Source organism: Artemia sp. Qi Xiang Cuo, chromosome 9 (assembly GCF_049724085.1).
Source record: "Artemia sp. Qi Xiang Cuo chromosome 9, ASM4972408v1, whole genome shotgun sequence".
NCBI classification, from domain to species: Eukaryota; Metazoa; Arthropoda; class Branchiopoda; order Anostraca; family Artemiidae; genus Artemia; species Artemia sp. Qi Xiang Cuo.
This window is the reverse complement of record NC_142802.1, coordinates 30,323,158-30,339,692: the sequence shown is the minus strand read 5'-3', so window position 1 is coordinate 30,339,692 and position 16,535 is coordinate 30,323,158. Positions and strand designations below refer to the sequence as shown.

The 16,535-nt window shown below is 34.6% G+C and overlaps 1 protein-coding gene across 1 annotated transcript in view; it reads right to left on the bottom strand.

Moving 5' to 3' along the window:
* LOC148948551 (survival of motor neuron-related-splicing factor 30-like) overlaps positions 1 to 13,718 on the bottom strand; it is a 28,512-nt gene extending 14,794 nt beyond the window's left edge. The window contains exon 1 of the mRNA XM_089094458.1: positions 13,601 to 13,718. Coding sequence (XP_088950584.1) covers positions 13,601 to 13,657 — 57 coding nt within the window. The 5' untranslated portion in view covers positions 13,658 to 13,718. The remainder of the gene's footprint in view (positions 1 to 13,600) is intronic.
* Between the last annotated feature and the right edge of the window lie 2,817 nt (positions 13,719 to 16,535).

Genomic DNA, 16,535 nt, shown 5'->3' with positions numbered 1-16,535 from the left:
CAGCCAAAAAAAAGCCTAAAAACTATCAAAGTATCCATCTTATTTCCTCTTTTACAAAACCTTTCCTTTGTTAGGTCCTAAATGTTGTAGTGTTTATTTATGTATAGTCCACAAATCTTCAATAAATAATAAATAGTTGTTTTTAATAAGTGCTAGAAGCATGTCACTCCCTCACAGTGGGTCATTAGTATTGAAGAAACTAATGCAATTTTACCAGATGCACCCCATCTGCCCCTATACCCATTTTTTAAAAATAAAATTCATTTTAGATACATCTGTTTTTTTGCTGTAGAAAAACCCCCAATAACTTTTAACAGTGGTGAAATAGCTTTCAATAACTTTACATTTTTGGTAGAGATGATTTTAATAAGACATTTTAATTCAGATACAATAAATAGTAACATTCTAAGATACTGTAATCACTGAAACTAGCTGAGTGAGTCATTTGTCTTTGGAGTTTTAACAGGAGATATCTAAGAAAAATTCCTTTATTGGGAATATGTCTATACAAACAACACAAAAAAATCCCTTACACACAAAATTTCTCGAGTCCACTAGATCAATATTAATTCGGCTTTGATAACCCATCAAAGGTTTATCAATTAATATTCCACATCAATTAATAGCCCACATTGATTCGGGCAAACAAATGGTTCAAATGCAAAACCTGGCCTTGATACAATTCTTCTAAAAAAGCAAGTGCTATTTTTAACAATTCACAATTTAGCTCATACACGATACTCCTTTGCAAATATTCAAAGATTAATAAGATAAACTTTAATTTTTGAGAGAAAATTACCAATAATAAATAAAAAAAACAAAAACACAGAACAGAATGAGTTTTGGGATTATCAACGCCTTAAAAAACAAGATGGACTGAAAACAAAGCGCAATGATTTCTTTATACATAATTCTGATTGAAGTTTTCACAAACTAGGCAAAAAAAAAAAATTAACAGCAGATAGTGAATTTGAAGATTATACAAATTGTTCACAGCCTCTTGGCTGCAAATCAAAAACCTGATTTCAGCAAAAAGATCAATAGTATGCATTGAGAAAATAATTTAAAATTAAGAAAGGAGCAAAAAGGTAGAATGTTAGAAAGGATGTAAAAAGGAGCAAGTTACCCCAATAGTAACCGAAACTCTAAAAAAGGAACTTTAATAAACAATATATACATCAAAAGAATTGGCCTTTTATGCTGATTCCAAACATATAAAACTGATGAAGTTTAATGTTACCCATTAAAAGCTACGAGCCTGAGAAAATTTGCCTGATTTTTGAAAAAAAGGGAGGGGGGAATATCCCCAAAAGTAAAGTGATCTTGATGAAAGTCGCACCATCAGTTTCAGCATACCAGAGAATCCTACTATAGAGGTTTCAAGCTCCCATCCAGAGGTTTCAATGTGGAATTTCATATTTTTGCCAGAAGAAAGATCACAGGTGCGTGTTTATTTGTATGCTTTATTTCCAGGTGTGATTGTATCGAACCAATGATCATAGAAAAGATTGAAGGGCAACCAACACCCGTCCACCCTTTTTTCCCCAAAATCATCCAAAACATGTTCTGAGATTACTATTAGTTGAAAGGTCCAGTAACCATGCCTCTAGGAATGGCATGAACCCCCACTCCCCCCTGGGAAAAGGGGTATAATATACAAAATTTGCCTGTTGTTTACATACAATATTTTGTATTGGGAACTATACAGACATTTTTCGGGGGGATGGGGGATATCAACGAGGAGAATTTACCATGGAGAGTGAAGTTCCCGGGACTGAACTTTCCATGGGGGGATATGCCAGAATTCCTATATGAAAGTTTTTTTAATCTTTCTTAAGCTTTTCTTTGGCCACTCTTTTACATGCAAATGTTCCAGGGGAAATTTTCAGTGGGGCTAGAATTATCTGGGGGATTTTTCTATGAGAGGGGGGAGATTTCTGGTAAAAAATTTCCATGAAGGGAGGGGTTCCAGCATGATTTAAAAAAAAAAAATCAGAAATAAAAAAAAAGCTTTCTTTCAAATGGAAGTAGGCTAAAGAGAATTTTCCATGCAGAATAGTATGATAGGAATTTCCTTGGGGTAATTTTCAGTTATGATGGAATTGTCCGGTCGGGAGGGGGGATTTTACGCGATAGGAACTTTCTATGGTAGAATTTTCAATAAAGGGCGACACAGATTTCCCAACATTATTTGAAAAATGGTCAGAAATTAATTTGAAAAACAAGATTTTTGAACTGAAAGTAAGGAACAATATTAAAACTTAAAACGAACAGAAATTATTCCGTATATGAGGGGAGCTTAAAAGCTTTAGCGTGAAAAGCAAGGTATTGAGGAGGGGGCAGGTCCCCTTATATACGGAATAATTTCTGTTTATTTTGAGTTTTAATGTTGTTCCTTACTTTCAGCTGAAAAAAAAATGTTTTTTAATTAGTTAAGAAAGAAGAACAGAAAGCCTAATGGCATGAGCATCTCTCTTGTGCAAATTCAGTAGCCCTATCTAATACATAGGTGTGACTACAACACAAAAACAGATTCCATAAAAAAGATCCCGCTATTTTAGCATCCAGAGAACTGACCTATGTATTTCTAGGTATCAAGGTATTAAAAATAGGTCTCCTGCAGCAAGAAAAGGATCTTTTGGTCTAAACATGAATCTGACAGATTTTTCAATAGTTTTTCTAATAAATAAAATTTTCTTATTTCATAACAATGGTGGAGATGCCCTCACTTAAACATATTGATGAAACAACTCTGTGCAATATCATGGTTGCAGCAGCAACTGCAACCCAGTAAAGGTTTCAAACATATAGAGTCCTATGAAAAAAACAAAAAGGAAAGTAACTCATTCTTTTGGTAGCTAACTGTAACTGACAACCAACTGCAGCATTTAGTGAAAAACCCAGAATGCTGAATTATGTAAAATGCATAACAGCTTGTGAATGTGACTTGCAAATAGATGACAGCTCAAAGAAGATATAATAAAAATATTTGTGAACAATGTAAAAATTTTGGATAGAGAATCTAGTAATGGGACAGTACCAAAGATAATCCCAATTACCTCACAGCCCCAATTTTGATTATGGGCCCAATTGAGTGTTCTATAATATCAATAATTTTTAACTATATTTAATAAGGGGATGAGTGGTGTAACAGCATCCATATAGTAAAGATTGTTTTTACAGATACAAACGTAATCCTTTGTTAGATGAATTTGAAAAACCTATGTTTTTTCTTAATTCATGTTTGTTGATTAATACATGATATGAGGGTGACCTTCAAAATCTATACACCCATATTTCTTTTTTTTTACCTAATTTGACTATTTTCTTTTTTACAAACTTACAACTGTTCAATATAAATGTATGTAGTCCTACATGTACCCAGTGTCAGACAAATTTTCCTATAAAACGAACTTCAATGCCGATTTTAAAAGGATTAAATGAAAATGACTTAAACAGATAGAGTTAAATATTGTTGTACTTTTTTCAGTAGTTAAAAAATCCAAACTCTTCAAACCATTTAGTAAATGCTAACAGATTATAAAAAAAAACTTGTAGGTTAAAAAAAGAAACCAATGATCATCATATAGGCATTAATGAAAGTTGATGCCTATAAGATAACTAATGTAGCAAAGTTACTTTGTCCAGTAAATACACAAGAAGTAGAGTTCTAGCAAGCCAGACACCCCCCCCCCTCAGAACAAAAAATTGAAGCATTTGTCTACAACTGAAATACCAGGAACTGCTGATAGCATAAACTCCTGGATTATCTATGGGGGGATGCCAAATTTTGAAAAGGGGTTACAGGCTTATACATCCTTAATTTTATACTTATTTTGGTGGATTTTAGAGGGGAGGGATCTTTGAATAATTGTTAAGGGGAAATTTACCTTCCCCAATCTCCCTCTGTTTTCAGGAAAAAAAACTCTCACATCTTTCAGAAAACAGAAATCAATAATGAGAAGAAAAACTGTATTCTTTTACAACATGCTCCAATCCAAAGAGCTGATAATCAGGATCTCATATGCCACCAAGAATTGAGGTGCGTTTTCTTCTGTCTAGTACTTACCTAGGACCTATGAAGATTAACTCAGTTGTAACATCTGTGATGAAAAACTTGACATTCCAGACTGGCATCTAAAATGATTCAATTTAATTATGAAACTGTTTCAAACAAATCTTGCCCCTTGTTCTCTGTTAAATTATCACTAAGCTTAAAGCATTTATTGATAAAACTTTCTTAAGTAAAATGAAACTATTTAAGCTCTTAAAAAAATATACTCCCTACTCATAAGAGTTTTTTGGGAGGAGAAAGACATGTTTTAAGGCCATTTTTTATTTCTCTGGAAGGTGATGCAAACTTTTCAACACTGGTTAATGTAAAGATATTATGTAATAAATAATTTCTGAGACCATACTGGCTAATCATGACAAAACAAATATTGCCAAGAATAGAGAAACGAGGACAATGAAAACAGCCAGTGAAAAAAAGAAGAAAAAATTATGCAAATATTTTGGTTAAGATCTCTGCTCAACCATCCTCAGTGCAGAATACAAAAGAAAAGGTGGATAAAAGTCCAAAGGACAATATAAAAACCAAACATCAAAATAAACACCAAAACCAAAATAAGGAACCTTTCAAAGAAACAATAAAAGGGCAACTGAATAAAAAATACAATACTGAATGGCATTCAAGAATTTAGTTTTATGTAAAGTCGAGACAAATCTTATTGACGCATATGAATGTGTCACCGAACTGCTAGACCAGGGTATCCCTGTTGATATGATTTTATTAGACTTTGCAAAGGCTTTTGACAAAGTTTGCCATTGTCGTTTGAATGCTAAACTCCTATCTACCGGGATAAATTGTAGGCTGTTGAATGGGTTATGCAGTTAATTTCAGGAAGAAAGCAGAGAGTTAGAGTGTTTGGGGATAATGGGCAAGAGTTTTTCTCAGAAGTTGCTGGAGTTGATAGTGGCGTGCCCCAGGGAACGATCTTGGGCCCAACACTTTTCAATATTTACATTAATGATGCTCCACGGGCTGTAAGAAATAAGATGAGCCTCTATGCTGATGATTCAAAGCTTATTGGGCCCTCGGAGTCGTCAGCGACTAGAGCCACCATACAGGAAGACCTGGATGCACTTTCCCTTTGGGTCCGCCAATGGAAGCTTGAGTTTAACATCCAGAAGTGCAAGGCGGTATATTTCGGGAAAAAGAATGAGAAGTGGCAGTACCATATGAGTGGGGGGGATGACTCTAGACAATCGATTGGTTCCTCGGTAGCTGAAAAAGATTTGGGAATAGTCGTCGATGAAAAATTAAAATTCAACAAGCACACCCTAACAGTGGTTGCCAAATCATCTCAGACCCTCGGAATAATTAAGTATACAGTACGTAGCAGATCATCTAAATTCATGACAAAGCTGTACAAGGGTCTTGTATGACCATTGCTGGATTTTGGAATGTGTGTTGCCACGCCTCTGAATAAGAGTGACCAACAGAAAATAGAGTCTGTTCAAAGGCGCGCAACCAAAGCTGTTGATGGATGCAAGAACCTCGACTCGGGCATAGTAAGAAGCTGCTCAGGAAGAGAGCTCACAGCAGACTCCGCAACCACTACTTCTCCAATAGAGTGGTGGGCCCCTGGAACAGTCTTCCCAATGCAGCTGTCACCGCTCCCTCTGTCAATGCATTCAAGATCACCATTGATAAGAATTGGTCCACCAAACCATGGAAAACAGAGTGGGACGTCGCCGAAACAGTGGCTCCCCATCATCACTGACCAGTGACTCTACAGGATCTTACCTTATTTCGCTGGACAATGTGATTTAAGGTAATTTAAGGTAAAGCATTCTTAAAGGCTAAAAGCATTCTGCACTGAGGATGGTTGAGAGAGGTTTCAACCAAAATATTTGCATAATTTATTCTTCTGTTTTTTACTGGCTGTTATTGTCCTTGTTTCTCTCTTCTTTGCAATTTTTGTTTAGTCATGATTAGCCAGTGTGATCTCCTCAATTATTTACACTGTAGTATCATTACGAAAATCCTTAATCACTCCAATATATAAATTAAGGCAATAATGAGCTTTCAATATCATTCTAGACTTGTGACTCTATCCTCCAACCATTCAGGGATTTATATGGAATGAGATTAACAGAGATTAATAGTAAACCAAAATGAAGGCATATTTGTATGGTTCTAAAGACCCTGCTTCCATTGTGTCATAAACAGAGGTGTAGTCAATATTCTGTTTGGGTGGGGCTAATAGTGGAATAGTTTCATTTTTAGCCGTAAGATTACACAGCCAAAAAGTAAAAGAATTCATGCAAATCATATAAGGGTTAATCAACAGTGTAGTGAATTGTTTTTCTGGTATGTTTTTAGCACCTTAGTTTCAAAGAAAATGTATCTTAACATAAAAACTGATACTTTAAAGTCTACACAGTGAGTTTTTTTTTAAGCAATCCTTCAAAACAAACTACTTCTCCTCTTTATTATTATTATTTTTTTAATTACAAGGAAAAACAGAATTGCTTAAATCCCCCCCCCTTTTTTCTGTGTTGACAGCCTAGAAAACTGGTCTCTCATACCCCCCCCCCCCAACAAACATATTCTAGGCCACAATTAAAAAAAATTACAACAACATCAAAGTAAAGACAGGCATGATATCAGTCAACCCATAATCTGTAAAGCCTTACAATTAGTCAAGTAGAGATAGTGTAGAGGTAGGAGCATAGAACTCTAGTTGAGAGGCATTTTGCTATCTTTAAAAATTGTAGATCTAGATGAATAAAACTTCAGGGAATGAATACACAGCTTAAATTAGAGCCCAAAAACATATTTTAAAGCTGCCACTTTAACCCCTTCACTTTCTATCAGTTTGAGCTAGTTTACTTTTCTTAGACCTGAAAGTCTAGAAAACATATTTCCCACGTTTTTCTTGCTCATTTGAGCAAGATTCATAGCCATAGTTGAACTTTTATTTGAAGTTAGACCTACTCAACAGAATCTTTCAAACCTGACAAGTAGAGAAGTTATGAGATCAAAAACACAATTCCAGGCCTGAACTTAGGCTGAAGAATAATTCCTCAAACAAAAACAATTTCAAATCGCCCAGCAATTCAGTGCCCTGGATGGATAATAGGTAGAGGAATGTGCTCAAAAAGACCTCTCTATACACTTTCTATATCAAAAAGGAGCCTTTGACACAATTTCACATGCTTCCAATCTTTCAGCTCTGATTAGTGGTGGGATTCTCTTTCTGCAGTTAAAGTTCTTAGATCCTGGTATTTGGGGCTTAGAATAAAAATTGCTGCATCTACTTCTGATTCTTATCCAATTCCTGTTGATTGAGTTAGACAAAATGGAGTTTTATCCCCTTAAATTTTCCATATATGATCTTTTCTAATTGTCTTGTAAGGGAAGGGAAGACAATAAGGAGGAAAATACAAGAAAAGAATAATAAGCAAAAGAGAGGCAATAAGAATGTTAAATGAATTAAGATAAGGCAGGATCTGTTCTCTGTAATTTGGGTATAACCTTCTTAAGATGCCTTCTGATTCTTGTTGCAATATTTATGGCAAGGCTCAACCATGAGCATTAAAAATAAGATCCAATGTTTAAAGTAAACTGATGAATTAGAAAAACTGACATTATAAAATACAAAGCAAGTGGAAATAAAAACCTGTACATGTTTTGATAACCCTAGGGATTACTTCCATACTAAATTTTCAAACTTCAGAGAGAGAGAGAATAAAGTCATCAGATTTGCTGGAAGAAAAGGGTTTTCACTAAAATCAAGTCTTTGCTACTTGGGCCATCACTGTTAGGGACTTGAGATTGGTGCAGTAGTTTGCTAATTTCAGGACCCAAAGGCTTCTAAAGTCTGGATAGCAGCTTCCTAATTTTGGTGCCCACAATTTTAGTCCAGACAATTTTTTTATTTGTTTCTGATCAGTGGCACTAATTCACAAGAATACAGGTGAGGGGAGGCAATAATTTTAAATGAAGGCAAAAAGATATTTATCAAAATCTTTGATAGGAACTTTTTTAAATTATTGGCTAAATCAAGACAAGAAGACATACATTTTTCAAATATAGAGAGCAGTTGCAAAATCCCCTCCCTATATTTTGGCATTATTATCCTGAGGGTTGGGTCCTTATGGAAGTTTCTTTCCTGCAATTGTTCTCAATTAGAGCAGCCATGGATATTTTGTAGGAGTCATATATATTTCATTATTTTAGTCCCGACTTTAGATCTATCAAGGCCTGGCCCAGGTCTGAAAAAAAGCTAGAAAAGTTGTTCTTTAAAGCAAATAAAAATTTTAATACTTAAGAGAGTCTCTGTATCCTTATTTATTCCTGAAAAGAGCATTGTATTTTTTTAAAAAAAAGAACAACAAACACATTTCTGAATTTATATGGTAAGTAAATTGATGAGTTTTATGTAATGATTGTAATATGCATATATATTTTATAAATATTATACCTCATATTCCATTAGCCTAACCCATTACATTTAACTAGGCTTAGGCCTTTGGCTACATTTGAGGGATTCAAGTACTTTTTCAATAAATAATACTATGCCTCTTTCAAGAGTAGTGGAGATTTTGAGCCTTAAAGTAGCTTAAAAAGCCCATAGTAATCAAAAGTTTAAAAAAGTGTTTCTAAAAAAATGCATAGTGAATGCATAGGTAATTGTCATTTCAATTAATCTTAATAGTAAAATGTTATTTTGAAAATAAATTTTAAGATCTTTTTTAAAGCCTGAAATCCCTCAAAAATGGCATCACAACAAAACAAAAAGTATACTATTGGAATCACCATTATCAAAGACCTTGAAGGATGCTTACAGCCCCCACCTTCAACAACAACAAAAAATCACTTTTTTGTATGGGTACTAGGTATCTCTTTTCCATTTTATGTTCTGCTTTATTCTTCTTTTTGTAAGCAGGGCACTGAAAAATCATAAGAGTTATTTAAGGGCTTATTTAAAAGCTAATTTTTATGTCTAATTAGTTTTTTAACAGTATTTTATCTTTGTATCTTGGTCTAAAAACTATAATAAAATATCTTTTGAGGCCTCAAAGCAATTATTATGCTTGGAAGAAGAATAAAAAAAAGAGGCATCAAGTGATATATTCATTTCCTTCCTAGCTAAAATATAAAAAAAAGTATAAATTTACCCATGTTTTAGCTAGAGAATTAATCAAAAAAATATGAAAATTACCTGAAAAATCAAGATAGGCCTATAAGCCTAGAATTGGGGTTCTTGAGAAGGAAACATGTTAAGAAAATAATTCTTACTTTATAATATGCTTGTTAACTAGGCTATAATTTGTCAGCATATGATGAAGTAAGAATTGTTTTGTTAATGTTTCTTCCTTAATAGCCCTAATTCAAGGCTTATGCTATACCAGATCAAGTCTCTTGGCCTAAATTTAGGCTAAAAACCTTTACTTGCAAATTACACATGCCTAAATAAAGAACATTCCAAGGTAGCAAAAATCACCAACGATACTTTAAAGCCCAGCTCCCACTAGCGCCCAAGAACCCAAAACATTTACTTTAGCGCCCAAGAACCCATAGCGCCCACAGCTCCCAACTTGGAAGATAAATACAAGCACACCCAAGCATCAATTCATAAAACCAAATATTAAGTTATTTTACCTTTGGTAAAGCAAATTCTTTTTTCTTCTTTAAATAGCAATTTTTACTGGAGGCAAAGAAGAAAAAGCACAAGGAACTTGCAAACTCATAAAATCCCAGGCGATCTGGTGTTTATTTACCTTTGAATCTGGCGCCCAAGTTAAAAATAAAATTATACTGACAATAAATTGATTATTTGAATACTTATTTGGCCAAAAATATAAGTATGAATTATTTTTCACTTGATAAAAAGCCCAAGCAAGGCCAATGCCCATCTGCATGTAATACAAGCATTTTTAATTTATCAGAACCCAAAAATGAATGACATATTTGAAATATTTCTGAATGCCCAGAAAGAACCCAAAGTTGATCTCTCCTGTAACTTGATATGTCTCTGCGAAATGTGTTTGCCGACAGTAGCCAAATATCATATCTAAAGTTAGCAAATCACAGATGGTGCGGGTATACAGAAAAGAATTCTACTGAGGGGGACCCGAATTTCCCATCATTATTTCGTAGCAATCAGAAATCAAATAAAAAAACATTTTTTTTCAGCTGAAAGTAAGGAGGAGCATCAAAACTTAAAACGAACAGAAATTATTACGTATATGAGGGGGGGGGGGGGTAGCGCCCTCCTTAATACCTCACTGTTTGCGATGAAGTTTGCCTTTTTGTCCCAGTTCTTTAAAACTACTCATAAAACACAAGGGCCATTTAATTTGAATAATAACCCTTTTAAAATATTCTAGAAAAGTCAAAATTTAGCGCAAAGAAAGAGGTATTGAGACAGGAGCAACCCCCCTCATACAGCACACCCAAGTATCAATTCATAAAACCAAAAATTAAGTTATTTTACCTTTGGTACAGCAAATTCTTTTTTCTTCTTTAAATAGCGATTTTTACTGAAGGCAAAGAAGAAAAAGCACAAGGAACTCGCAAACTCACAAAATCCCATGCGATCTGGTGTTTATTTAATAATATGTCTATGTGACTCAACACTGAATGAAATATTTTGAATATTTGTAACACCCAAAGTTGATCTTTCCTGTAACTTGATACGTCTGTGAAATGCTTTTGCTGACAGAAGTCAAATCTCCCCTCCTCTAACTTGATATGATCTATCTTTGTTTGGGTTCTTGGGCGCTGGGCAACTGGTTTTGTTAAATAAAAAAGTCCCTTGCCAACAAAATGCACTTGCTGACATAAATTGAATATATCTTTGTGACTAGTAGAATTCTTTTGTGTATAGCTACTCGCACCATCTGTGATTTGCTAACTTTAGAAATGATATTTGGCTTCTGTCGGCAAACACATTTTGCAGAGACATATCAAGTTACAGGAGAGATCAACTTTGGGTTCTTTCTGGGCATTCAGAATTATTTCAAATATGTCATTCATTTTTGGGTTCTGATAAATAAAAATGTTTGTATTATGTGATTGTAGGCGTTGGCCATGTTTGGGCTTATGATGCCCTATACAGTGTTTTTATTAAGTGAAAAATACTTCATACTTATATTTTCAGCCAAATAAGTATTCAAATAATCAATTTATTGTCAGTATAATTTTATTTTTAACTTGGGTGCCAGATTCAAAGGTAAATATAAACCTTTGCTGAAACCAGATCTAGCCTCCAGGATCAAAGCTTTGATACTTTAGCTCCTCAGCTTCCAGAGTACTAGCACCCAGGATCAAAAAAGAGCTTTAGACTTTGAGCCTGTGAGCTTACCCTCAAAATTTAACTTCAATCCGATCCTTCCATCCCTATTTTCAAAAAACAAAATATCAAGTTTTGTGGGTATTCACTTGCTTCAAAAATAGATAATAGATGCTAAAATAATATGTCCATAAGTGTCTCTGTGGTACAATGGTCGCTGTTCCTGACTGTCAGGCGGGAGATACAGGTTCGATTCCCTGTCAGATAAAATTTTTTATATAATGAATTTAAAGTTTAAAAAAGAAACTCAGTTTCTTTTTTAAATCCAATCTATTACTTGGATTTAAAAAAGATGGAAAAAAAATGTTTTTTTATTTGATTTCTGATTGTTACAAAATAATGGCGGGAAATCCGGCTCCCCCTCCATGGAAAGTTCTTCTCATGTAAAATAGCCCCCCACTCCACCAAGAAAAATTCATGCGGTCAATTTCGGATGAATTTTTTTTTGTAGCGCACTTTCATATGAAAGAATAGCTGTTTGTTTTTGAATCACTCAGAAAATTCCTTTCCCTTTGGAAAAGTTTTCCCGCAAATATCCCCTTCCTAGCATACTGCTGCTCCCGGAGAAAATTTACCCGCGAAAATTTCTCCCGTGGACCCCCCCCCCCCAACGGAAAGATACTCTAGACAATTCCAACCTGGTGAAAATTCCCCTTAAAATCTCTCCATCTAAAATAATATCAGAAAGAAGCATCTTATAAAAATAACATACCTGTGTAAAGGTATATTCAGCTTGTCGCCAAGTCTTTTTTTGCAACATGAAATAACAATTCTCAAAATCTCAATGAAAACAAACGTCAAAATTAAAATGAGGACTGGAGGCAAAGAAGAAAAAGCACAAGGAACTTGCAAACCTGCAAATTCCCATGCGATCTGGTGTTTATTTTGTAATATGTCTATGTGACTCAACACTGAATGAAATATTTTGAATATTTGTAACACCCAAAGTTGATCTTTCCTGTAACTTGAAACATCTCGGTGAAATGCGTTTGCCGACAGAAGTCAAATTTCCCCTCCTGTAACTTGATATGATCTATATTTGTTTGGGTTCTTGGGTGCTGGGCAAATGGTTTTGTTGAATAAAAAAGTCACGAAGTCTTTTAACAGTGGGGCATCTATTACATTTTATGGTAAATTCTTGGGACATTGTTTTTCACTTAATAAAAATATTGTATGTGGCATAATAAGCCCAAGCGGGGCCAAGCAAGGTCAAAGCCCGCATGTATGTAATACAAGCATTTTAATTTGTCAGGAGCCAACACTGAATGACATATCTCAAATATTTGTAACATGCAAATTGCCTCTTTGTGAAATGTGTTTGCCGACAGAAGTCAAATCTCAGTCAATATATACCAAATCATATTATTGAGTTTCAAATAAAGTGAATACATCATTTGATGCCTTTTTTTATGCTCATTACGAATATGATGAGCATATATAGCGGAAATTAATTACAGCCCCCCCCCCTATATATGCTATACCTAACCCAACCTAACCCTGAATTGGTCTTTATAGGAGGGAGGGCTGAAACTCATTTCCGATATAACTGTTTATTATATTTGTAATCAGCATAAAAAAAGGCATTGAATTGTGTATTCACTTTTGTCCTAACTCAATAATAGGATTTGGTATATATTGACCCAAATCTCCCCTCCTGTAATTGATAATGATCTCTCTTTGCCATATTCACCTTGCCAACACAATGTGCTTGCTGACATAAATTGAATATATCTTTGTGATTAGTAGAATTCTTTTGTGTATGCCTGCAACATCTGTGATTTGCTAACTTTAGATATGATACTTTTTTAAATTGCTATTTAAAGAAGAAATGGACTATAAATTTGCTATGCCAAAGGTAATGCTATTATTTATTTTTCAAGTTGGGAGCTGTGGGTTCTGGGCGCTAAAGTATTAATGAATTTGGGTTCTTTGGGTGCTAACGGGTGCTGGGCTTTAAAGTATCGTTGGTGCAAAAATCCACCTAAAGCACAGTTTTACTGGAGGTTATTCTACCCTGCCTACTTTAATCATCAATCTAATCTGACAAGCATATTAATACAAAGGATTCCAGTAGCATATTAAATAAAATACTAACATTAGGAGCATTTATAATAATCCATTGCCTACATTTCAATCCCAGGTGACATCCAGGTTAGCTAAATTATTTTCTAGGTTAGGCCTAGCCTAGAAACCAATTTCTTGGAGACACTAAAATGAACTCGCTGATGTTTTACCTGTTCTAGTTGCAATTTGTAGGTGGAAAGATTTGATTGTAGGCCTAGTTCTTCCATTTCCTAAATATCATCAATCCAATCTTCTGATTTTTTCTATAAGGGCAAATTAGCAGGGTTGTCGACTAAAAAGATTGTCAACGAGCGACAAAGAGGGCCGAAAAAGTACGACTAGTCCACAGACAAGAGGTATGTAATATGATAATGCTTCTTGTCTGTGGACTAGTCGGCCTTTTATCACACAAAAAAGCCTGATTTATGTGTTCACTGATTCCTGTGATCAGTGTTCTTGGAAACCAGTGATCAAAATCAACTCATTAAATATTAGATATAATATATTACACCATATATTAAACAGATCATATATTAAAGAGATAAGAAAATTACTAGTTTAAACAAAACAGATGAAAATTTACCTTTTCTTCTTCTATGTCAGCACAACATTTTTTTTCTTTTTTTTACATGCAGGGTGCGTCCAAAAAGTAATGAGACTTAATTTATAAAGAGGAATTTATTCATTCGATTTTAATAGCACCTCAAAATTCTTTTTTTGTAGACCAGGGTACTTCGTATAGAAGAAGTTGTCGTAGAAACATCGAAAGGGACTCCTTCGATTGGATATTGTGAGTTCCAGTGCCCTTTTTATTAGTCGAAAGTGATTGGAGGGCATCCAGCCATCCCCCCTACACTCATCATTTCCCCAAATACATCCAATTAAGATTTTGAGATAAGCATTTTGTTCGGCGTAGTTGAAAGGTCCAGTAATTATGCCTTTGAAGATGACAACCGTCTCTCCATATCCCTAAGGGTAAGGGTTATAAGTTAGGCCCCAGGGGTATAAAAGTTTTTATGAAAAGCGTGGTCGTAAACTGCGGTAGGGGTTCATTGGATTGGAAATTAGAAATTCTAATGCCCTATTTAAAAATCGAAAGTGATTAGAGGGCAACCAGCCTTCTCCCCCCCCCCAATTCTCGCCCATCATTTCCCCAAACAAACCAATCAAACTTCTGAAATAGCCATTTTGTTAAGTATATTTGAAATATCCATTAATCATATATTTGGAGATGACAACCCCCCCTCACAACCCTCAGGGCAAGGACTAAAAGCTATAGTAGTTGCCAATTATTACGATTTAAGGTTTTTCAAGAAAGGGTAGATGTATATCGTATAAAATTCGGATGCAGTACGTTCAATTTGAAATCTGTAGTCCTAGTGTCCTTTTTAAAGTCAAAAGTGATAGGGGTGACTAAGAGCGAGGTGTTGAGTACGAGATAGCCCCTTTTATATACGGAATAATTTCTGTTTCGTTTTATGTTTTCATGTCACTTCTTAATTTCAGTTAAAAAAAAACTTTTTTTAATTTAATTGCTGATCGTTTTTCAAATAACACAAAAACCCAATTCACTGTTTGATAAACTCTTTTTAAGGAGATGTGGTACCTAAAACCTATTGCTCGATTTTCAGTCTCTCTCTCATGTCGCTAAATTGGTCAAAGGGCAAAGTTGCAATTAGCAACCTCTCCAGGAGACTTAGTTATCAAGATCAATCAACAACTTGATTTGTGTCTCTTGTCAAATTTGAAAAGTTCACGTATTCAAATTAGCAAGTTGTCTGTACGAATACATTGCACCTTGACAGAAGAAGAAAAAAGTATAAGAGACGGAATTTTTGTTGAACGAGTAATTTTATCAAATGAGGAGAATTTTATACGCAAGGAAAATCTTCCGAGGGGTAACCGTCTAGGGAGAGAATCATCCGGGGGGGGGGGTGTAGCCAGATACTGTAAATGAACAATAAAAATGTACTTAAAAAATCATCTGCAGTCGGGTTCTAAAGTGTTCTCTTTGGGTTGCGGGGCGGGCAATTATCTGGATGCTATAAATACATAAAAAACTTTGAAATTTTTGTTGAAAATCAAATTCAAATCTGCACCCTACCAGGATCTTATTCTAACTTGAATAGACAAATTTTAATCACAAGGACCGCTAAGAAACGTGTATTTAGGCACACTATAGAGTAATGTCATACATAAATATAAATTAATTCAGCTAGAAACTAAACTAGCTAGCCTAACCTGATTATGAGAGGGATTTAATTATCCGAAGACTCGCCTAGGAATGGCTCGCGGATTGCCATATTACGTGGTACTCTTCCGTCCACAATTTCAGGTAATAAAGCTTCCATATAAAATCTATGGAGCTTCAGAAACATTAACTGTTGCCAGAAACTTTGTCGCGTTTTTCACATGAATATCTCCTTTACTGAAATAAACAACGAGAATTCCTAGGTTGAGGTCACAGGATCTCGGCTGCATCTGAACTTGATAAACATAATTATCGTTCCTCTTTAAATTGACCCTGTATTTATTATCGAGGAAAACACCTATATTTCTATTAAGCCTTTATTTCTCTTCTTTGGGTCTAGTTAGGACACTCTTTCTAAGATATAGAATGTGTTTGAAAAATATTCAGGAGGGGGGGTCTGAAGCAGCCGGATACTATGAATTTATAAGCAACAAAATTTTCGGTAATTTTGAGAAAACCTTACCAGGGTCTTATCAACCTAACCTAAATAGAAAAAGTTCAATGATAAGGACCGCTAGAAACGCCGACACAATACACGGTAAAACAAATATAAGTATAAATTTACGAATTTTTAGTATTTATTATGCGTGCAGTATATAAAAAGTAATGCCGGAATACATATTATTTAGAGCAATGCATGCGGTTTTATTTACCCCTCGACTTGCTTAGAAATGGCTCACGGATTACCATAAAACGTAGTATCAATCCACTATTTTGGGTAATGATGCTTCCAAGAAATTTTATTTGGAAAATTTCGTTGGAAATTAAATTTAGAAGTCTGTTTATCTTGGGTTTACCTTGGATACTCGTTCTAAGAAACTGAATTTAGAACAAAAATTAACTGAAAGTAAGGA